The sequence below is a fragment of the Neoarius graeffei genome, chromosome 7 (assembly GCF_027579695.1).
Source record: "Neoarius graeffei isolate fNeoGra1 chromosome 7, fNeoGra1.pri, whole genome shotgun sequence".
NCBI classification, from domain to species: Eukaryota; Metazoa; Chordata; class Actinopteri; order Siluriformes; family Ariidae; genus Neoarius; species Neoarius graeffei.
Genome location: NC_083575.1, coordinates 52,001,412 through 52,026,284, shown reverse-complemented (window position 1 = coordinate 52,026,284; position 24,873 = coordinate 52,001,412). Strand labels below are relative to the sequence as shown.

Below are 24,873 nucleotides of genomic sequence, written 5' to 3'. Positions count from 1 at the left end.
TGAGTAGAGTGTTTCAGAAAAGTTAAAATGGGGAATGTGTGGGATTTGTCGCATGCTCCATGGTCTTGCACACTTGATGGCATTTTTCAAAAACAACTGGCATTATCTTATATAAGGCCAGTGAAACATAGGCCAGTGATATTTTGAAGTTTGTTTTTATTATATGCAAAGATGTAATCACACAGTTACAGTTTCTGATCATTTCATACTTTTTACATATTTCTTTTTGAATGAATAAATCATTATAGATGTGTGTAAAGAAGAGTAGTGTCTTCGACGGGAATTTTAAACCCTCCTGGTGTGTATTTCTTGCAGAGGCATTCCAAGTGGTTGTGAGGGGCAACGGCTTTTTGTATGCCAGAAACATCAATCAGGTCTTGTGCAGCTTCAAAATCAATGACACGGTCACAGTCGGTAAGTAACAGTGAGTTTGAGTAACTTTACAATTACTTCCAAGTTATATTTGCAGATGTAAATTGGGTCAATTTAAATAAATTTAATTTCAGTCTTAAAGGTTACCATTTGGTTTATATATTTGAGAAAAAAAAGTATTTGGACCTACAGAAGGCTGATGCAAGTTTAAGGGTTAACTGACACACTTTCGAGCACTGCCAGCTTATTTGCATACTGTTTTTCTTATCTATCTATCCATCCATCCATCCATAGATGAGAAGCCTGTAAACATTGAGGACACACTTCTGCTTTGCCCAGCACCAGTTATAGATGAAGTTGGAAAGTAAGTGTCAAAGCCAATCACTACCTTCTTTGCCCTAATACATCACTACCCTTGAAAAATTGAGGTCAATGTCATTGTAAATTCTTTGCGCCAGTCAAGCTTTATGCGTTCTAACACGGTAAGACACCAGATGTGTTGTGCAGAATGTTTAATTAGCATCTCTAAAAGATGAGAGGTAACTAGAATTGGCTTCTCTCATTTGAGAAGACATGAATGTGTGTATAAGCCTGGAATGCACAGAGGCAGCAAAACATAGAGCCCGATATCTACGTAATCTTCTCTCACAGCAAATGAGCTGCTAGTAGCTGCATGCTGTGCTTCAAGCTTGCTGCATAATGTCGAGCACCACTGGCTCTAGACACCTTGAGGAATTTATGTCTTGTTCTTGTCAAAGTAGATTTTCTATGATTGAACCAATTCTTGTCTGCTGGGGAGAAAGAGCCATGGTCCTGCTGCTAAAGGGGTCTTTTTCTAAGCAACTTAACACTTGGTCTGTGTATTTATATCAATGCATATCATCTGTATCATACTCTATTACATTTCATAGCCCTTGTCTTTGTCTTTTTTTTTTTTTCAAATAGATTAAATCCACTTGGGTCTTATATTTAACAATTATTTGTCGAAGGCGAGGTGAATATCAGTAAATAATAGCTGAGAAGAAGTCGAGGTTATTATTCACCGATATTCACTGAGTCGGAGGCGGATATTTGTTTTAGTATAAATACACAGGTGATTATTTTTTTTTAAATTGCATTAAAAAATTTTATTTCAAGCTTCGAAAGCGGCATGCAAATATAATAAAGGTGCGTACAGACTTGTGTCACTTATCTACACTGTGTCACATAAAATACTTCGTTTTGAAAGAGATAAAATAAATCACTATTCCACCTTACCTTTAAATAGTTTAAGACCAAACATTGTAGCATCTTTAGTGCTTTTAGGAACAGCATTCCATCCATCCATCATCTGTAGCCGCTTTTCCTGTCCTAAAGGGTCGCAGGCAAGCTGGAGTCTATCCCAGCTGACTATGGGTGAGAGGCAGGGTACACCCTGGACAAGTCGCCAGGTCATCGCAGGGCTAACACATAGACACAGACAACCATTCACACCTACTGTCAAGTTAGAGCCACCAATTAGCCTAACCTGCATGCCTTTGGACTGTGGGGGAAACCGGAGCACCCGGAAGAAACCCACACAGAAAGGCCCTCGCCGGCCTCGAACTCAGGACCTTCTTGCTGTGAGGCGACAGTGCTAACCACTACACCACCGTGCCACCCGGGAACAGCATTTTCTTTCATAATTTCTAATTCTTCCTCACTTACGGTGACAAAGCGATTGGCCACCATTTTGCCGAGTCACTCGAGGTGATTAGCGAGAAATAATCCGAATCTCTCGACCAATCAGCACATGCGATTCTCTATAGTCACCTCCATATTTATATTAAAAATAGTTATTTGTGCATAATGGACACTTGTTTAAGCTATATTCTTAGCTATTTGAATTAATATTAACATTTGTGAATTTACAGAGCTGGTCCAAATGTTACTTTTATTATCTGGTCCAAATGTGGTGCAAACCTGGTTCAGAAGTGGTTTAAACTCAATTTATTGAAGCCAGGAAGCCGAAAGGCAACTGGATTCTTGTGAAGAGCTACTGTAGACCTTATCAGAAAGTTTGTACATACAGGTAGGTGGTATGTCCTGGTGGATAATTCACATCACAGGAGTAGCATCACACACAGCTTAATCACAAGAGTAGCTTGTTTTAAGCAGTAGTTTGTTTATACCTTAATAGACTGAACAAGAAGAATGGCAGTAATGGTGAACCTATAATTTACTAATATATTGTGTATTATAATTAGCTCTCCATAACATTCCTCATACAGTTTGTCATGTTGTTTTATAGACATGGTTGATATGTATTCTGAGTCTGCTGACTGACAGAGTGTTCAGAGTCATTAGTAGATGCTTGGCCTGAACTTAGCACAAGCCTGCTTCGTGAATGTGATTGCCAGGACAATTTCATGCCTTCCAGTACAAAAAAGTTTGCTCTTGTGGGTATTGTAATGTTTTGGGAATATTTCTAATGTACTAGCGTGTAAAAGGGCAATGCCAACTTCATCTTTTAACTCAGTATGTTTCAAACCAAATGCCTACCTTTATTATAATCCATTTATCCTGACATGTTTGTTACATAGTACAATATTAAAGGAACAGTCCACCGTATTTCCATAATGAAATATGCTCTTACCTGAATTGAGACGAGCTGCTCCGTACCTATCCGAGCTTTGCGCGACCTCCCAGTTAGTCAGACGCAGTCCGACGCGCTGTCACTCCTGTTAGCAATGTAGCTAGGCTCAGTATGGCCAACGGTATTTTTTGGGGCTGTAGTTAGATGTGACCAAACTCTTCCGTGTTTTTCCTGTTTACATAGGTTTATATGACCAGTGATATGAAACAAGTTCAGTTACACAAATTGAAACGTAGCGATTTTCTATGCTATGGAAAGTCCGCACTATAATGACAGGCGTACTAACACCTTCTGCGCGCTTCGGCAGCGCATTGATACGGAGCTCAGATATCAATGCGCTGCCGAAGCATCCAGAAGGTGTTAGTACGCCTGTCATTATAGTGCGGACTTTCCATAGCATAGAAAATCGCTACGTTTCAATTTTTTTAACTGAACTTGTTTCATATCACTGGTCATATAAACCTATGTAAACAGGAAAAACGCGGAAGAGTTTGGTCACATCTAACTACAGCCCCAAAAAATACCATTGGCCATACTGAGCCTAGCTACATTGCTAACAGGAGTGACAGCGCGTCGGACTGCGTCTGACTAACTGGGAGGTCGCGCAAAGCTCGGACAGGTACGGAGCAGCTCGTCTCAATTCAGATAAGAGCATATTTCATTATGGAAATACGGTGGACTGTTCCTTTAAAGCACAAAAAATCAGCACATACACTCACCGGCCATGTTACATATGAAACATATGTACACATGCTTATTCCTGCAATTATCCAACCAGTCAATCATGTGACAGCAGCAAAATATATAAAATAATATAGATACAGGTCAAGAGCTTCAGTTTATTTTCACATCCGAATGTGGAAAATGTCTGGACAGTTGACTGGATAGTTGAAGATTGTGAAAAGATTTTGTCTGGTCTTTTGCTAATCTTTAGCTGTCCAGTTTTGGGGAGTCTGTGCCCAATGTAGTCTCAGATCCCTGTTCCTGGCTAATAGGAGTGTAACCTGGTGTGATATTCTGCTGTTGTACCCCATCTGCATTAAGATTCAACATGTTGTGCATTCTGCAATATTTTTCTGCTCACCATGGTTGTAAAGAGTGGTTATTTGAATTACAGTAGCCTTCCTGTCTGCTTGAACCAATGTGGCTTTTCTCCTCTGACCGCCCTCATTAACAAAATATTTCTGCCTGGAGAACTGCTACTTATGAGAGGTTTTTATTTGCCCCCTCCCCAATAACCTAGATTATCTATTGTTCCCATGGTTATGACCAGCTCACGCTTCATGGAAGCAATGAGCATAGCACAATCTGTTTTTATCCAACAAATTATGACTTGTTTTATCCATACTTGACTGAAATGAATTTTGAATGGATCCTAAGCATATTCTGTTTGTTTTTCTTGCTGTTAATAGTATTAATACTATATTTTGAATAAACTATTATTAACAATAAGCTAGTATTTATTATTATCAATAACGTTTTGGCCATATATAAATTATAAAATAATAGTTTTTCATTATTTCTGTAAGTAAATACATATCAGTAAATCTAATTTAAGCCTTGATTGATCTTGACCTCTATTCATGTATGCCTTTTGAGTACTTCTGTAGAACACTGTTATCATGAGATTACAAAGGCTCATGATAATGGCCATGCTAGTAATAAACATACATTAAAGACTAGTTTGGTCAGGTACTGCACACAGTTATTTACACTTAATTAACCAGTATGTCAAATGTAATGTATGTCAGTGTTATTAACAGATTTGTAGATGGCCATATGAGATGTTTGTCATGTTTGGAGAGAAGATGGGAGAGAGGTGGGGGAGAAGCTGATTTTAGGGCACAAACTGCCCCCCCCCCCCCCCCCCCCCCCATTTCTATTGGAGATGTCTTATAGGATAAAGTTGTCACTGCTGTCGCCCAAATGCAGGATGACTCAAAGGCTCTTGGAATATGTGCTTAAAAAGGGCCAGCCACTGCCAGATTGATGGAGAGTGAGATGGCTGTGTCACCGGAGCCCTGTTCATTCTGCTTCTGCTCCCCCTGACAAGGGGCTATCGGGGGATTGAGCAGGCCTTCTGGACAGAACCATGTGACAGAAGTGAAATCGAGGGAGAGCTAGTGATGAGGAGTGAAACCCCTACAGTATCTTATTGACAGCTCAGTCTTCTTCTTCTTCTTTGTGTATATGGAAGGAGGATAGCCTCAAAAGAGAAAGCTGTGGATATTTCCACCAGGCTCATACTTTAATGCCCATGATGGAGCCAAACATGGAAGCATGTCTCATGTTGGATGAGCTTCCATTTTTAAGAGACCTGTCATAAGAGGAGTCCAGAGGGGCAGACTGACAGCTTTCATATCCATAAGAATGGGCAGTTAGTGTCAAACTTCTCATCATATCACAAATAATCCTCTTTCTTTTACTGAAAACATCTCATTCTTCAAAAATGATCAAGTATTAGAAGTGGAACAGCAAAAATTATTTGCCATATCATGGAGGGATTAAGAGTTAGAATCCTGATGATGCCACATTCAAAAGTTTCAATAATGATACCATTCAAAAGTTTGGACACACCTTCTAATTCACTTGTTTTTCTTTATTTTTATTAATTAAAAGACACTTCATGTCTTAAAGTAATGATGGATGTTGTTTCTCTTTACTTAGTTGAGCGGTTCTTGACATAATATGGATTACTACAGTCGTTCAATAGGACTATTTACTGTATTTTTATTATTTACTTATACTGTTTGATCTCTAACACTTTAAGAAGGCAAGAAATTGCACTAATTAACTTTTGACGAGGCATACCTGTTAACTGAAAAGCATTCCAGGTGACTACCTCATGAAGCTGGTTAAGATAATGCTAATAGTGTGCAAAGCATCATCAAGGTAAACGCTGGCTACTTTGAAGAATCTAAAATATCTCATCTCATTCTCATCTCATTATCTCTAGCCGCTTTATCCTTCTACAGGGTCGCAGGCAAGCTGGAGCCTATCCCAGCTGACTATGGGCGAAAGGCGGGGTACACCCTGGACAAGTCGCCAGGTCATCACAGGGCTGACACATAGACACAGACAACCATTCACACTCACATTCACACCTACGGTCAATTTAGAGTCACCAGTTAACCTAACCTGCATGTCTTTGGACTGTGGGGGAAACCGGAGCACCCGGAGGAAACCCACGCGGACACGGGGAGAACATGCAAACTCCGCACAGAAAGGCCCTCGCTGGCCACAGGGCTCGAACCCGGACCTTCTTGCTGTGAGGCGACAGCGCTAACCACTACACCACCGTGCCGCCTATCTAAAATATCAAACATTTTATTTTTTAACACTTATTTTGTTTACAACATAATTCCATACAATACAGAACAACCTATGAATGAGTAAGTGTGTCCAAACTTTTGATTGGTAGTGTATCTGGAAGAGAGCAGTTAGCACTTTACTCTAGTGTTTCAACTCATGACTTCCTGTGTCTCAGATGAAGCATATGTTAGCCTTCACTCTTCCTAGTTGATGGCTGTTGCATGATTGTGGAGGGCTGGTTAATGAGTGGGAGAATTGTGAGAACATGGGGTAAAACTAGCTTAGAAGGGACAATGTGGAGCAATGTTCCATTTCTACTTTTTTTTTTAATTTACAGTCTGTTGTTTAACCTTAGAACTGGACTGTTCTTTAACTGCTACTGACTGTTTAATGTAATGTATAAAAAATACTCACATGCACAAGTTGCCATTAAAATTCCATCCATCCATCCATAACCACTTATCCTGTGTAGGGTCACGGGTGAGCTGGAGCCTATCCCAGCTGACTATGGGCAAGAGACGGAGTACACCCTGGACAAGTCACCAGGTCATCGCAGGGCTAACACATAGAGACAAACAACCATTCACACTCACTTTAGAGCCACCAATTAGCCTAACCTGCATGTCTTTGGACTGTGGGGGAAACCGGAGCACTCAGAGGAAACCCACACAGATACGGGGAGAACATGCAAACTCCACACAGAAAGACTCCACACAGAAAGACCCCTACCGGTGGGCTCAAACCCAGAACCTTCTTGCTGTGAGGCGATAGTGCTACTCACTACACCACCGTGCCACCCCATTAAAATTCCCTCTCTGATTATTCAAAATTCTTCTTCTCACTTACATACAGCTCTTATTCCCATTGTCATCATGATCAGTATACCATATGTTATTGTAATAATGCAAAATGTATTATGCTGTGAATCAGTGATAAGGTACACTCATTCTCCTAACTATTCATTTTAAGATGATGATAACTGATATTATTATTATTATTATTATTATTATTATTATTATTATTATTATTATTATTAATAAACTTGTTTAATTTAACACTTTATTGAATTTAATTTAATACGTTATTTAATTATTTAATTGATTTAATTGAATAAATTATTTTTAGTGTTGGGCCCCACCCTGGAGCCAGGCCTGGGGGAGGGGCTTGTTGGCGAGCGCCTGGTGGTCGGGCTGATGTCTGTGGGGCCCAGCCGGGCCCAGCCCAAATGAGCAACACAGAACCTCTCTCTTGTGGACCCACCACCCGCAGGAGGTGCCGTAAGGGTCTGGTGCATTGTGGATCAGGTGGCAGCCAAAGGCGGAGGCCCTGGCGTACTGATCCCCGACTGATAAAACTGGCTTTTGGGACATGGAATGTCACCTCTCTGGTGGGGAAGGAGCCTGAGCTTGTGCGTGAGGTTGAGAGGTACCGACTAGATATAGTTGGGCTCACCTCAATGCATAGCATGGGCTCTGGAACCAATTTCCTGGAGAGGGGTTGGACTCTCTTCTATGCTGGAGTGGCCAAGGGTGAGCGGCATTGGGCGGGGTGGGGCTATTGGTAGCCCCCCAGTTCGGTGCGCTAACATCAGAGTTCTCCCCAGTAAATGAGAGGGTCGCTTCCCTGTGCCTTCGGGTCGGGGAATGGTCTCTGACTGTCATTTGCGCTTATGCGCCAAATGGTAGTTCAGAGTACCCGGCCTTCTTGGAGTCCTTGAGTGGGGGTACTAGACAGTGCACCATGAGGGGACTCCATTGTTTTACTGGGGGACTTCAATGCACACATGGGCAATGATGGTGGGACCTGGAGGGGTGTGATTGGGAGGAACGGCCTGCCCAATATGAACCTGAGCGGTGTTCTGTTGTTGGACTTCTGTGCCATGCACGGTTTGGCCCTAACAAACACCATGTTTGAGCATAAGGGTGTCCATAAGTGCACATGGCATGAGGACACCCTAGGCCATAGATCAATGATTGATTTTGTAGTTGTTTCATCTGATCTATGATCATATGACTTGGACACTTACAGTGGTGCTTGAAAGTTTGTGAACCCTTTAGAATTTTCCATATTTCTGCAAAAATATGACCTAAAACATCATCAGATTTTCACACAAGTCCTAAAAGTAGATAAAGAGAACCTAGTTAAACAAATGAGACAAAATATTATACTTGATTATTTATTTATTGAGGAAAATTATCCAATATTACATATCTGTGAGTGGCAAAAGTATGTGAACCTCTAGGATTGAGCAGTTCATTTGAAGGTGAAATTAGAGTCAGGTGTTTTCAGTCAATGGGATGACAATCAGGTCTGAGTGGGCACCCTGTTTTATTTAAAGAACAGGGATCTATCAAAGTCTGATCTTCACAACACATGTTTGTGGAAGTGTATCATGGCATGAACAAAGGAGATTTCTGAGGACTTCAGAAAAAGCATTGTTGATGCTCATCAGGCTGGAAAAGGTTACAAAACCATCTCTAAAGAGTTTGGACTCCACCAATCCACAGTCAGACAGACTGTGTACCAATTGAGGAAATTCAAGACCATTGTTACCCTCCCCAGGAGTGGTCGACCAACAAAGATCACTCCAAGAGCAAGGCATGTAATAGTCGGCGAGGTCACAAAGGACCCCAGGGTAACTTCTAAGCAACTGAAGGCCTCTCTCACATTGGCTAATGTTAATGTTCATGTGTCTATCACCAGGAGAACACTGAACAACAATGGTGTGCATGGCAGGGTTGCAAGGAGAAAGCCACTGCTCTCCAAAAAGAACATTGCTGCTCGTCTGCAGTTTGCTAAAGATCACGTGGACAAGCCAGAAGGCTATTGGATAAATGTTTTGTGGACAGCTAAGACCAAAATAGAACTTTTTGGTTTAAATGAGAAGCGTTATGTTTGGAGAAAGGAAGACACTGCATTCCAGCATAAGAACCTTATCCCATCTGTGAAACATGGTGGTGGTAGTATCATGGTTTGGGCCTGTTTTGCTGCATCTGGGCCAGGATGGCTTGCCATCATTGATGGAACAATGAATTCTGAATTATACCAGCGAATTCTAAAGGAAAATGTCAGGACATCTGTCCATGAACTGAATCTCAAGAGAAGGTGGGTCATGCAGCAAGACAGCGACCCTAAGCACACAAGTCATTCTACCAAAGAATGGTTAAAGATGAATAAAGTTAATGTTTTGGAATGGCCAAGTCAAAGTCCTGACCTTAATCCAATGGAAATGTTGTGGAAGGACCTGAAGCAAGCAGTTCATGTGAGGAAACCCACCAACATCCCAGAGTTGAAGTTGTTCTGTACGGAGAAATGGGCTAAAATTCCTCCAAGCCGGTGTGCAGGACTGATCAACAGTTACCGGAAATGTTTAGTTGCAGTTATTGCTGCACAGGGGGGTCACAACAGATACTGAAAGCAAAGGTTCACATACTTTTGCCACTCACAGATATGTAATATTGGATCATTTTCCTCAATAAATAAATGACCAAGTATAATATTTTTGTCTCATTCGTTTAACTGGGTTCTCTTTATGTACTTTTAGGACTTGTGTGAAAATCTGATGATGTTTTAGGTCATATTTATGCAGAAATATAGAAAATTCTAAAGGGTTCACAAACTTTCAAGCACCACTGTAAGTGAAGAGAGGAGCAGAGCTGTCAACTGATCACTACCTGGTGGCGAGCTGGAACGGATGGCAGGGGAGGAGGCCAGACAGACCTGGTAGGCCCAAACGTGTAGTGAGGGTATGCTGAGAACATCTGGCAGAGGCTCCCGTCCATTGGATCTTCAACTGCCACCTTCAGCAGAGCTTCAACTGCATACCGGGGGAGGATGGGGACATTGAGTCTGAGTGGACCATGTTCTGTATTGCTGAGGCAGCCGTGCAGAGCTGCGGCTGCAAGATTGTTGGTGCCTGTCGTGGCGGTAATCCCCAAACCCGGTGGTGGACACCTGTGTTGAGGGGAGCCATCAAGCTGAAGGAGTCGTGTCAGGCTTGGTTAGCCTGTGGGTCTCCAGAGGCAGCTGACAGATACCGACGGGCCAAGTGGAACGCGGCTCTGGTGGTCGCCAAAGCAAAAACTCGGGTGTGGGAGGAGTTCAGTGAGGCCATGGAAAGCAACTTTCGGTCAGTCTCGAAAAGATTCTGGCAAACCGTCTGGCAGCTCAGGAAGGGGAAGCAGTGCTCTGTCCCTACTTTTTACAGTGGGGATGGAGTGCTGTTGACCTCAACTGGGGACATTGTCCGGCAGTGGAAGGAATACTTTGAGGATCTCCTCAATCCCACCTTCATGTTGTCCGAGGAGGATGCAGAGTCTGAGGGTGCTTGGGAGGACTCGCCCATTGCAGGGGCTGAGGTTGCCGAGGTGGTTAAAAAGCTCCTCGGTGGCTGGACTCCAGGGGTGGATGAGATTCGTCCTGAGTTCCTGAAAGCACTGGATGTTGTTAGGCTGTCTTGGCTGACATGCCTCTTCAACATTGTGTGGAGGTCGGGGATAGTGCCTCTGGATTGGCAGACTGGGGTGGTGGTCCCCCTTTTTAAAAAGGATCACACTTCTCAGCCTCCCTGGGAAAGCCTATGCTGGGGTGCTGGAGAGGAGAGTCCGGTCGATAGTTGAACCTTGGATTCAGGAGGAACAATGCAGTTTTTGTCCTGGTCGTAGAACACTGGACCAGCTCTTTACCCTTGCAAGGGTACTGGAGGGTGCATAAGAGTTTGCTCAACTGGTCTACATGTGTTTTGTGGACCTGGAGAAGGCTTATGACCGTGTCCCCCATGGTGCCCTGTGGGGGGTGCTTCAGGAGTATGGGGTTCAGGGCCCACTACTGCAGGCCATTCGGACTGTATGACTGGAGCAGGAGTTTGGTTCGCATTGCCGGCAGTAAGTTGGACTCTTTCCTGGTGCATGTGGGACTCCACCAGGGCTGCCCTTTGTCACCAGTTCTGTTCATAACTTTTATAGACAGAATTTCTAGGTGCAGCCAAGGGGTGGAGGATGTCCGGTTTGGTGGCATCAGGATCGTGTCTCTGCTTTTTGCGGATGATGTGGTCCTGTTGGCTTCATCAATCTGTGACCTACAGCATGCGCTGGGACAGTTTGCAGCCGAGTGTGAAGCAGCTGGGATGTGGATCAGCACCTCCAAGTCCGTGGCCATGGCACTCAGCCAGAAATGGGTGGAGTGCCTTCTTCGGATCAGGGGGGAGTTGTTACCTCAAGTAGAGAAGTTTAAGTATCTCCGGGTCTTGTTCACAAGTGATGGTAGGGGGGAGTGGGAGTTGGACAGACGGATCGGGGCAGCATCAGCAGTGATGCGGACGCTAAACTGGTCTGTTGTGGTAAAGAGAGAACTGAGGCAAAAGGCAAAGCTCTCAATTTACTGGTCCATCTATGTTTCCACTCTCACTTATGGTCACGAGCTGTGGGTAGTGACTGAAGGAATGAGATCGCAGATACAAGCGGTTGAAATGAGTTTTCTCCGCAGGGTGGCTGGGCTCTCCTTTAGAGATAGGGTGAAAAGCTTGGTCATTCAGGAGAGACTCAGAGTAGAACCGCTGCTCCTCCACATCGAAAGGAGTCAGTTGAGGTAGTTTGGGCACCTTGTTAGGATGCCCCTGGACACCTCCCAGGGGAGGTTCTCTGGGCATGCCCCACTGAGAGGAGACCCCGGGACAGACCCAGGACATGCTGGAGAGATTACATCTCTCAGCTGACCTGGGAATGCCTTTGTATTCCCCCAGAAGAGCTGGTGGCGGGGAGAGGGAAGTCTGGGCTGCTCTGCTTAGGCTGCTACCCCTGTGACCCGGACCCGGACAAGTGGCAGAAGATGGATGGATGGATTTTCAGTGTCCAAAAGCTGGGAATGATCCATAACCTATAACAAAAGTAGCAAATCTCATTTTAAAACATTGACATTGGGTTCTTCTCTGTTGAACTTGACAAATATGCAGTAATTTATCTTACATAATGAGCAAATATATGGGTGTGCACTCCCTTGGTATTGTGATAATGACTTCTGGGCTTTTTAAGGAGGGTCTATAAGACAGAGCAAGGAAATGTCTTACTTTTCCCTTCCTTTCTTCCTCATACTGCCTGATACCAGAACCCACTTCTGTCATTCCACTTTTCTTTGCTATCTAGAATTTATGTCCTCCTATCATCCCATCTTTCTCTGACATCTAAACCTCATGGTAATGTTCTGGGAAAACTGGTGTCCAAATGGCTCTGGTCAGTCTAATGACCTTTTTTACATTCTCCCAGCATTCCAATGGTGAAATCTGATACACAGCAGGGAACAGTGCAGTGGATGTAATTGAGGCATTTTTTAGGATTTTTTTTTTTTGGCAGAACTGTAAACATACAGTCTTATTCAGCTTTAGAGTCCACTCTGCCAGGGCTGAGCTCTGATGGAAGAAAACTGAGACAAGCTCATACAGGTCACTGGAGGAATGTGCTGCTGAAAGTTTGATTTATTTATTTAATTAATTTTTTTTTTGTATCTGTGTTTGTGCTCTGATGCAGGGTGATATATCTTCAGGTCAGCATGAATGAGGGCTTGTCTTACATTACTAGTTCAGTGTATATCACCACTACTGAATGTGTAAGTATATCTAGGATGTGGTATAGGACTGATACTGCAGCATCCTCTTATCCAAAACAACCTAAATATTTGCACTTTTCACAAAACATTTTATAAATGGAAAATCTCAACTGGATACTGTAGACTTGTACCTACACTGCAACAATGCATCTGGGAATATTTTGGATATCATCAAATCGATCAAGTGTTTCCTATTGTACGATTTCAATAAACCAAATATATGATAATTAATCCCATTTCTGATCATTTCCTGCAAAGTAAAATTTGTTCGACTGGAAGATAATTTTCTAACATGAAGCAGATAATTTTCTAAACGTACTTAAAGAAAGAAGCAAAATTATCTGCAAATAAAAAGCTTGAAATGAGTAAAAGCATCTAAGACAGGTTGAATAATCTTATATTTGATGCATAATAATCTCATAATAAGAAATGTAGGTACATTTACCAGTATTAAAAATATTTTCATTTGTTATGATATTATTTTTGCAGTGTAAGAACTGCTGCTGTAATCATGAAGACAGTTTTGTGTTTATCCCAGGACTGTTATTCATAGTATGCTGTCACTAAATGTCCTTTCACTTATTACTCTTTGACTTTACTCTTCTACATCTGTCTGCTCTAATTTTTTAATCATCATACTATACAGCATCACCCAGAGTATGATGGACGAACGTTTCTTACTCATTTCTTTGTTCCTTGGCACTGTTGCCTCTGGCTTGCTTATTAGGGGTCTGAACTGACACTTGTGTAAAACTGCTTCTTTACAGTTTTTATTGGTAAAATTCATTTGAATTGCAGTTGAGAGAAAAAGGCCAATGCAAAAAGAGTAGCTTATAGGCTGCGATTCAGCTGATAATGTTATTTCTGTTTCTCTGACTTCCTTTTAGTATCTGCTCTGTCCCTTCTTTTGGTTTCTCACATGTCCTGTTTTCCTTTCCTTCTCTTTTCTCTATACTTTTGTGAGATCTCCTCTGCTTTCTTTCATCAGAGGAATCTGTTTTTTATCAAGTAAGTTCACATTCTGATCTGTGATAGTTCCTCTTCGGCCTCTTAAGTTCTGATAAGTTCTCTCTTCACTTGTTTCCACTGTGTGCTGTGTCTTGGCTGATGTGGAAATGATCTGGTTTATTGATGTAATTGTCTGAGTGCAGTTTGATGGCATCATTCTCCTCGTTTCATTACTGGTGATCTTCCTGCTTGTGGGTCTGCTGCTGATGTGGTGGTTCTGGCCTCTGTGCTGTACTGTGGTGAGTATGTACTGATTTGAGGTTGTTCTCATTGCTTTCTTTAGTATTATCATCAGTATTGTATTTGATAAAATTTAATTTTGTATTGTAAACAGGTCATTAAAGAGCCACCTCCTCCGCCACCACCTGAGCCTGTAAGTTTAGCGTTCACAATATTTTTGGTGTGTTTTTCTGTTTGTGTTCTGTATTACTTTTGTGATTATTTTTTAAATGTGTCCACGTGCTTTGAAAAAACTGTATGTTTATTAGAGATGGCACTGATCTGATACCCGATATTGGTATCAGGTTGATACCAACAAAACACATGGTGGATCGAATATCAGAAAAAACATATCATATGTTGGATCATGTAACAAATTCCAAATATTGGAGTTGGAATTGGAAAAGAAATTTATTTTTGGGATTGAAAATGGTTACATATAAAGAGACTTGATTGTTTTTTTTCTTTTGTTAGGAATGATTTTTATAATTTTTATTATGCTTACAATGCAAGTGATTTTTTTGTATGAAATAGTTTAACTGTGTTTCAATTAAACAGGAAGGGCTTCAATTAAAGAAAATGCTTAGTAATCTTTAAAAAACACACAAATGGATAAGAAAAGAAAAAGTGGTACTGTATGAGCTCTAATATTTTTTATTTATCCTTCAGATCCCCCACATAGTACCGCTACATTGTGGAAATATAAGATTATGGCAGGATCTTAACATGCATCAAAATCACCTCTACAGATTCAAAGACCTACAGTGTTAATTTAAATTGTACAGTTTCATTTATGTCTCAGGTTTTTACTGTGTGGAGTTAGGGTTGGAATGGATTTAGGACACGCCTACAATATGAGAGTAGTATTGTTATCAAGGAAAATCAAGTTTTGGACATATTTGCATTTGTTTCTGTCCGAAAGGAATAATTCAAGTCACACATACACACTGTAAAAAAAGAATAGTCGAGAATACTTGAAATTTCAAGGCAACAGTCTGCATTAAGAATTTTATGTTTTGCCAACGATGTATGCCCATGATAATCCAAACTATGATAACACTGTTATCTTTATTAAAAATTCTTAATTAAGTCAATTTTCAATTCCTCATTCTGCCAACACAGATTTCTCTTTTTGCTGAACAGTGGCATTCACAGTAGTACAAAAAGGCAATTGAGGTTCTCACAATTTTTTGGGGGGGCTTTTTTTTACCTTTATTTGGATAGGACAGTGTAGAGACAGGAAATGAGCAGAAGAGAGAGATGGAAATGACCTCAGGTCGGAATCGAACCCGGGTCCCCAGACTTATGGTATGGCGCCTTATCCACCTGAGCCACGACAACATGATCTTCAACCGGAGAGAGAACCACATTGCCCAGCCCTTGCATTTGGGAGAGGAAACCCCGTGTCTTGGTCATTAAGAGCATGTGCTGAATAAACACCTGTGGCAATTATGTATTTTCAATTCAGATTATTCACTATTGCATATTTACACATCATTGAGGTGCACCCTATCAGTTTGATGTGGATTTTTCTGTTCGTTAATAATTATTCATATTTTCTTGTCCATTCAATTGTGAATATGGAATTACTTGAACAAAGCATAATTCTATTTTTTAGAATTATCCACATCAAGAAAAATCCACATCAAACTGTTAGGGTGCACCTCAATGATGTGTAAATATACAATAGTGAATAATCTGAATTGAAAATACATAATTGTCACAGGTGTTTATTCAGCGCATGCTCTGAATGACCAAGACGTGTGGTTTCCTCTCCCAAATGCAAGGGCTGGGCAATGTGGTTCTCTCTCCGGTTGAAGTTCATGTTGTCGTGGCTCAGGTGGATAAGGCGCCATACCATAAATCCGGGGGCCTGGGTTTGATTCCGAGCTGAGGTCATTTCCTGATCTCTCTCTCTCCTGCTCATTTCCTCTCTCTACACTGTCCTATCCAAATAAAGATGAAAAAAGCCCCCCCCCAAAAAAAAAAATTGTGATAACCTCAATTGCCTTTTTGCACTACTGTGAATGCCACTGTTCAGCAAAAAGAGAAATCTATGTTGGCAGAATGAGGAATTGAAAATTGACTTAATTAAGAATTCTTAATAAAGATAACAGTGTTATCATAGTTTGGATTATCATGGGCACATCGTTGGCAAAACATAAAATTATTAATGCAGACTGTTGCCTTGAAATTTCAAGTATTCTCAACTATTCTTTTTTACAGTGCACACACACACACACACACACATATCATCTCATCTCATTATCTCTAGCCGCTTTATCCTGTTCTACAGGGTCGCAGGCAAGCTGGAGCCTATCCCAGCTGACTACAGGCGAAAGGCGGGGTACACCCTGGACAAGTCGCCAGGTCATCACAGGGCTAGCACATACAACCCCGATTCCAAAAAAGTTGGGACAAAGTAAAAATTGAAAATAAAAACGGAATGCAATGATGTGGAAGTTTCAAAATTCCATATTTTATTCAGAATAGAACATAGATGACATATCAAATGTTTAAACTGAGAAAATGTATCATTTAAAGAGAAAAATTAAGTGATTTTAAATTTCATGACAACAACACATCTCAAAAAAGTTGGGACAAGGCCATGTTTCCCACTGTGAGACATCCCCTTTTCTCTTTACAACAGTCTGTAAACGTCTGGGGACTGAGGAGACAAGTTGCTCAAGTTTAGGGATAGGAATGTTAACCCATTCTTGTCTAATGTAGGATTCTAGTTGCTCAACTGTCTTAGGTCTTTTTTGTCGTATCTTCCGTTTTATGATGCGCCAAATGTTTTCTATGGGTGAAAGATCTGGACTGCAGGCTGGCCAGTTCAGTACCCGGACCCTTCTTCTACACAGCTATGATGCTGTAATTGATGCAGTATGTGGTTTGGCATTGTCATGTTGGAAAATGCAAGGTCTTCCCTGAAAGAGACGTCATCTGGATGGGAGCATATGTTGCTCTAGAACCTGGATATACCTTTCAGCATTGTGTCTTTCCAGATGTGTAAGCTGCCCATGCCGCACGCACTAATGCAACCCTATACCATCAGAGATGCAGGCTTCTGAACTGAGCGCTGATAACAACTTCGGTCGTCCTTCTCCTCTTTAGTCCGAATGACACGGCATCCCTGATTTCCATAAAGAACTTCAAATTTTGATTCGTCTGACCACAGAACAGTTTTCCACTTTGCCACAGTCCATTTTAAATGAGCCTTGGCCCAGAGAAGACGTCTGCGCTTCTGGATCATGTTTAGATACGGCTTCTTCTTTGAACTATAGAGTTTTAGCTGGCAACGGCGGATGGCACGGTGAATTGTGTTCACAGATAATGTTCTCTGGAAATATTCCTGAGCCCATTTTGTGATTTCCAATCCAGAAGCATGCCTGTATGTGATGCAGTGCCGTCTAAGGGCCCGAAGATCACGGGCACCCAGTATGTGATAATATTTTATTAATATCAATTGCAAACCATAAGTTTGAAAAATAGATATTTACAAATGTACAAATAAAAATCTTATTACTCTATAAAAATATAATAATCAAAAAATCAAATCCTATAAATCATTATCCCATATCCTAACACAGCTAGGTACAAAGCTACTTTGAAATCGCTTAGTCCTGCACTTGAACGTCTGATAGTTGCGTGGGTTCCGGAGATGGTATGAATGTTTTTTTGTATCCGATAGCAGATCCCTCAGTTTGTTAGATTCTTGAAGAGTGACTTCTTTATAGAGTCTCTGGCATTGAGCCAGTCTTCGTTGACTGAGGGTGGATAACTTAGTATGGTAGAGAGCATCATTATAAGACAAGCTTGGTAGAGCGATCTTTAGTGCTCGACGTTGAATGGATTCTAGTTCTTCAGCAAGGAATTGTGGCAGAGCAAAGTGCCAAACCTGGCAGGCGTACTCAAGAACAGGACGAATGAATGCACAGTAGACGGTTATCAGATCTTTTGGTGGGGCGCCAGAGCATTTCAGGATACGCAAAGCATACAACCGCTTGCTGGCTTTAGTGCATATGTCATTGATATGGGAATTCCAGGTAAGGTTGGAAGGGATAGTTACACCAAGAAGCTTGAAGTGATCAACAACTTCAATCTCAGTTTCAGCCAAGGAAAGGCTCTCCAGTGCCAAAGGAGACTTAATGAAAGATATTCGAAGTTCCTTGGTTTTCTTGACATTCAAACGCATGTTGTTGTGATCAGTCCATATAGCGACGTTATCAACAGCGGCCTGGAGTGAGGAATTAGACGTCCTTGAGACGACTTCGTAAACAGTGCAGTCATCGACATACTTGTACATTGGGAGATGGGATCCAAGATCATTAATCATGATCAAGAAGAAGATTGGTCCCAGTTTGGTGCCTTGCGGTACTGATCCGTTTATCCCATGCCAAGATGATTTCACTTGACCGAGCTTGACCCGCATCTTGTATTCTTTGAGGAAGTCTGCGCACCAATTGATCAAAATCGGTGGGACTCCAAGCACTTGCAATTTCATTCTGAGAATATTGTGGTCAATTCGATCAAAGGCCTTGGAAAAATCAATCATACAAGCTCTGATAATGACACCACTAGGGCTATCGAGTGCCTGTAGCCAGTTGTAAATCAAATGAATCAGAGCGTGTGTTGTAGAGCAGTTTATAGTGTTCCCAAATTGGAGGCTATCAAGGCCCGATGTACCGTAGCAGCCAAGATGAAACAAAGCTTTCTAATACCTTGCTCAAGACAGGTGTTAACGAGATAGGTCTTAAATCTGAGTCAACCGCCTTGGGCTTAGCTGTTTTTGGTGCAGGGATTACATCTGCGCATTTCCAAAGAGAGGGTACGGTTCCCTGTGCGACACTAGAGTTAAAGATAGAACAGATTGGTCTAGCCAGTTCAGGTGCGCACGACTTCAGTATCCAATTAGGGATGTCGTCAGGACCACTAGCTTTATGGATGCTAAGTCTTTCTAATTCAGATTGCACTTCCTGGCTTGTGATGGTAAATGAGTCTGGAACATGGTCTACCAGAATTCTTTCAAACTGGAGAGGTTGCAGGCTGTTGGCAACATCAGAAAACGAGGAGGCAATTAGCTCAGCGAGCTCAATCCCTTCCTTGAACTGACCTTCATGCAAAATACTTGACAGTGCTTCAGATTTCAGTAGACCAGCCATGGCTTTCACGTTCTTCCACCATTTGTCAGCGTCAACTTGGTTCTTGGTATCGAGGATGTTGCTGTCGTAGTATTTACTGCGAGCTGACTTGCAGAGTTTTCTGACTCAGTTTCTGTAGAAGTTGTACTTAAGTGTGTGTCCAGATGACCAAGCCCCAGGGATGAGAATTTTCCGCGGATCTGCGGAATTCCAAATTTTTCCTGCTGAAAATGTCATTTTTGTGAAATGTGTAAATCCGTTGAGAAAATTTCGGGGGGGCGGGGGGGGGGGGGGGGGGGGGGTAGGGGTCTGCGCGAGGCGAGGCTTGTGGTGGCACAAGCAGGCAGGCCCGACCAACCGCCCGCCAGCATCTTTCGGCAATGCTCATCGTAAAATTAGTTGCAGCTGTTATAATGGAAATCGTCATTGCTTTCTTCAATATTTATTCTAACGACAACTCACAACGATTTCCGGCAATGTTTTGGCACTAGTTTCATCTCACTTCTACAATTCACGGAGAAACAAGCTATACGTACACGGTTTTGATCACTTCTTAAGTTCTAGTTATTTTGGTTAGTTTTCAAAGTTACTTCACCAATATGGCGAAAGTTTTGGACCGCAAAAATGAGGATCGTGCCAGGGAAATCGGTAAATCGAATGGGAAAGAACTGTAAAGAACTGTTTCCGATGGGCATGGCTCGATAGTAGCGTTACCGTGCAGATAGGGACACAAACTTTGACGACGTGCCTGACGGAACATATCCGAAAAGTGGACGTGCCGGGAAAGGTTCTGTGTATTCTGTGCTCAGATATGATCAATTATGGAAACAGAGGAGCTAGAAACATCCAGGAGCACATCAAAACAAAAAAGCAAAAAGGTACGTTTTACTTAAATTGTCAAAGATAGAGTCAGGAGGAATCTAATATATCGTTACGGTTACCTCCATTATCACTCACAATATATATATACAGTGGTGCTTGAAAGTTTGTGAACCCTTTAGAATTTTCTATATTTCTGCATAAATATGACCTAAAACATCATCAGATTTTCACACAAGTCTTAAAAGTAGATAAAGAGAACCCAGTTAAACAAATGAGACAAAAATATCATACTTGGTCATTTATTCATTGAGGAAAATGAGCCAATATTACATATCTGTGAGTGGCAAAAGTATGTGAACCTTTGCTTTCAGTATCTGGTGTGACCCCCCTTGTGCAGCAATAACTGCAACTAAACGTTTCCGGTAACTGTTGATCAGTCCTGCACACCGGCTTGGAGGAATTTTAGCCCATTCCTCCATACAGAACAGCTTCAACTCTGGGATGTTGGTGGGTTTCCTCACATGAACTGCTCGCTTCAGGTCCTTCCACAACATTTCCATTGGATTAAGGTCAGGACTTTGACTTGGCCATTCCAAAACATTAACTTTATTCTTCTTTAACCATTCTTTGGTAGAACGACTTGTGTGCTTAGGGTCATTGTCTTGCTGCATGACCCACCTTCTCTTGAGATTCAGTTTATGGACAGATGTCCTGACATTTTCCTTTAGAATTCGCTGGTATAATTTAGAATTCATTGTTCCATCAATAACGGCAAGCCATCCTGGCCCAGATGCAGCAAAACAGGCCCAAACCATGATACTACCACCACCGTGTTTCACAGATGGGATAAGGTTCTTATGCTGGAATGCAGTGTTTTCCTTTCTCCAAACATAACACTTCTCATTTAAACCAAAAAGTTCTATTTTGGTCTCATCCGTCCACAAAACATTTTTCCAATAGCCTTCTGGCTTGTCCACGTGATCTTTAGCAAACTGCAGATGAGCAGCAATGTTCTTTTTGGAGAGCAGTGGCTTTCTCCTTGCAACCCTGCCATGCACACCATTGTTGTTCAGTGTTCTCCTGATGGTGGACTCATGAACATTAACATTAGCCAATGTGAGAGAGGCCTTCAGTTGCTTAGTAATTACCCTGGGGTCCTTTGTGACCTCGCTGACTATTACACGCCTTGTTCTTGGAGTGATCTTTGTTGGTTGACCACTCCTGGGGAGGGTAACAATAGTCTTGAATTTCCTCCATTTGTACACAACCTGTCTGACTGTGGATTGATGGAGTCCAAACTTTTTAGAGATGGTTTTGTAACCTTTTCCAGCCTGATGAGCATCAACAACGCTTTTTCTGAGGTCCTCAGAAATCTCCTTTGTTCCTGCCATGATACACTTCCACAAACATGTTTTGTGAAGATCAGACTTTGATAGATCCCTGTTCTTTAAATAAAACAGGGTGCCCACTCACACCTGATTGTCATCCCATTGATTGAAAACACTGGACTCTAATTTCACCTTCAAATTAACTGGTAATCCTAGAGGTTCACATACTTTTGCCACTCACAGATATGTAATATTGGATCATTTTCCTCAATAAATAAATGACCAAGTATGATATTTTTGTGGGCGGCATGGTGGTGTAGTGGTTAGCGCTGTCGCCTCACAGCAAGAAGGTCCTGGGTTCGGGCCCCGGGGCTGGCGAGGGCCTTTCTGTGTGGAGTTTGCATGTTCTCCCCGTGTCCGCGTGGGTTTCCTCCGGGTGCTCCGGTTTCCCCCACAGTCCAAAGACATGCAGGTTAGGTTAACTGGTGACTCTAAATTGACCGTAGGTGTGAATGTGAGTGTGAATGGTTGTCTGTGTCTATGTGTCAGCCCTGTGATGACCTGGCGACTTGTCCAGGGTGTACCCCGCCTTTCGCCCGTAGTCAGCTGGGATAGGCTCCAGCTTGCCTGTGACCCTGTAGAAGGATAAAGCGGCTAGAGATAATGAGATGAGATGATTTTTTTGTCTCATTTGTTTAACTGGGTTCTCTTTATCTACTTTTAGGACTTGTGTGAAAATCTGATGATGTTTTAGGTCATATTTATGCAGAAATATAGAAAATTCTAAAGGGTTCACAAACTTTCAAGCACCACTGTATATATATATGTATATATATTATATAATCTTAAAGTTTATAAACATTTTAAACCATCATTGAATTTGAAAACACACACACACACACACATATATATATATATATATATATATATATATATATATATATATATATATATATATGGCAGATGCCCCCTAGACCGGCCAGGCATTTCAGAGTTTTTTTAAATGTCCCATTCTCATCCCTGAAGCCCGCTGTCTCTTGGAGATGATGTCTTTAATATCCTTTGTTATCCATCGTTTGTCTTTAGGATGGGACTTGGCTTTATGCAGTGGTAGATGAGCGTCCATGGTAGATAACGAAGTGTGCGAGAAGAGGTCAAATTGGTCAGTTACAGATACCGTTCTATATAAGGGGGTCCAGTTTATGGAAGACAAAGCCTCAGCAAATGCCCGTCTGTTCGCGGGTTTACATTTTCTCCTAATAGAGTAAACAGGTTGTTGATGGGCAGCACGAGATATTGTAGACTGTAACAGGACGCAAGAGTGGTCAGATTGACCAATCGGTGGTAAGATGTCGACCTTGTCATAGTACTTGTGCATAGAAGTATATACTTTATCAAGTATATTCTTGCCACGTGTAGGTTTGTTTACAACTTGCTTGAGGCTAAATGATGTCAATAAAGCGCCAGGCTTGAATTGGTTGAAATCACCCATGATGAGTATTCCAGCATAAAGTAGTGGAAAAGTATGGTTTTCCGGCCTTGACCTTTACGCTCAGAGATTCTTCCAGATTCTCTGAATCTTTTGATGATATTATGCACTGTAGATGATGATATGTTCAAACTCTTTGCAATTTTACACTGTCAAACTCCTTTCTGACATTGCTCCACTATTTGTCGGCGCAGAATTAGGGGGATTGGTGATCCTCTTCCCATCTTTACTTCTGAGAGCCGCTGCCACTCCAAGATGTTCTTTTTATACCCAGTCATGTTAATGACCTATTGCTAATTGACCTAATGAGTTGCAGTTTGGTCCTCCAGCTGTTCCTTTTTTGTACCTTTAACTTTTCCAGCCTCTTATTGCCCTGTCCCAACTTTTTTGAGATGTGTTGCTGTCATGAAATTTCAAATGAGCCAATATTTGGCATGAAATTTCAAAATGTCTCACTTTCGACATTTGATATGTTGTCTATGTTCTATTGTGAATACAATATCAGTTTTTGAGATTTGTAAATTATTGCATTCTGTTTTTATTTACAATTTGTCCCAACTTTTTTGGAATCGGGGTTGTAGACACAGACAACCATTCACACCTACGGTCAATTTAGAGTCACCAGTTAACTTAACCTGTCTTTGGACTGTGGGGGAAACCGGAGCACCCGGAGGAAACCCACGCGGACACTGGGAGAACATGCAAACTCCACACAGAAAGGCCCTCGTCGGCCACGGGGCTCGAACCCGGACCTTATATATATATATAAAATCTTCTTCTCCCTTGTCCAGCACTGTTGCCAGGTTACAGTGCATGTGGGCCCTATTGATCCACATGCCCTTCCTGCCGCAACCCTCCCATTTCTGGGCTTGAGAAAACAACCATTCACACACTTGGACAATTTAGAGTAGCCAGTTAACCTAACTGCATGTCTTTAGACTATGGGGGAAACCGGAGCAAACCCACATAGACACGGGGAGAACATGCAAATTCTACACAGAAAGGCCCCTATCAGCCACTAGGCTTGAACTCAGAACCTTCATGCTGTGAGGCGGCAGTGCTAACCACTACACTACTGTGCTGCCATGTATGTATGTATGTTTGTATGTTTAGGCACTCATCAGAGCTCCCAATGAGTCTAAAATGTGTTAGTAAATAATCGCATATTATTTTTTAAAAAGCAAATTAAAAGTAAGCGCTGGATAAAAACCCATCACTCTTATGTAAATAAAGATACAAATTTCATGGTCTGGTGGTCAAGTGTTTATGAGATACGTTGCCTTGCACTTATGGTCGGGTTCCCTGTGGTGGTACACGTATGTGTATTTTATGGACGATGTATAGTCGCAAAAGCCATCAAAAATCAGGTCGATGCATTTCTGTATTCTCTGAAGTATGGTGCTTCACTCCACGCACATAATTGGGTTTTTAGTATTCATTGTCAATATTCACATCAAAATGATATCAGTATATCTACTTATTCTTTTGTGGCAAAGATACATGAATAGACTAAAACCTTTAAACAAGGACATGATCAGATGTGTGTACACTGCTGCTAACTATTGCCTTGAATAATAGTTGGTGGCATCCATTTCACAGTTTTGAAATAAAAGCATTTCTGTGTAAAGCAATGTGGAATTGTATTACACTGGCATCATCCATCGGTAAACCCGCTCCCCTAAGCTCCCATACATGTGAATTAAACTCTTTGGGATTTTTTTTAATGTCTGCAGAATAAAATAAGACTGATCTGATTGAAGTTTTTATCAGAACTACAAAATGTGTGCATAAAGCTTCACTGGCTTACACCCGACTGACTCGATTAGTGTCAGTGACACAGTGACATATGTGCTGGTACTGCAGCAGTACAAGTGAGCAACTATAAGGAGAGAGCCTCGACCTCCAGCATGATAGAGTACACGGGTGCCGTGCAGCAGAACATGCAGAATGGTCCTCTTGTGCTCA

General features: G+C 41.8%; 1 protein-coding gene across 1 annotated transcript in view; it reads left to right on the top strand.

Annotated features, from left to right (window-relative positions):
- The window catches only part of antxr1d (ANTXR cell adhesion molecule 1d), a 46,258-nt gene that overhangs the window by 11,236 nt on the left and 10,149 nt on the right, over positions 1 to 24,873 (top strand). The window contains exons 10-14 of the mRNA XM_060925910.1: positions 316 to 414; positions 667 to 736; positions 12,820 to 12,898; positions 14,050 to 14,145; positions 14,241 to 14,279. Of these exons, the coding sequence (XP_060781893.1) occupies positions 316 to 414; positions 667 to 736; positions 12,820 to 12,898; positions 14,050 to 14,145; positions 14,241 to 14,279 (383 nt within the window). The remainder of the gene's footprint in view (positions 1 to 315; positions 415 to 666; positions 737 to 12,819; positions 12,899 to 14,049; positions 14,146 to 14,240; positions 14,280 to 24,873) is intronic.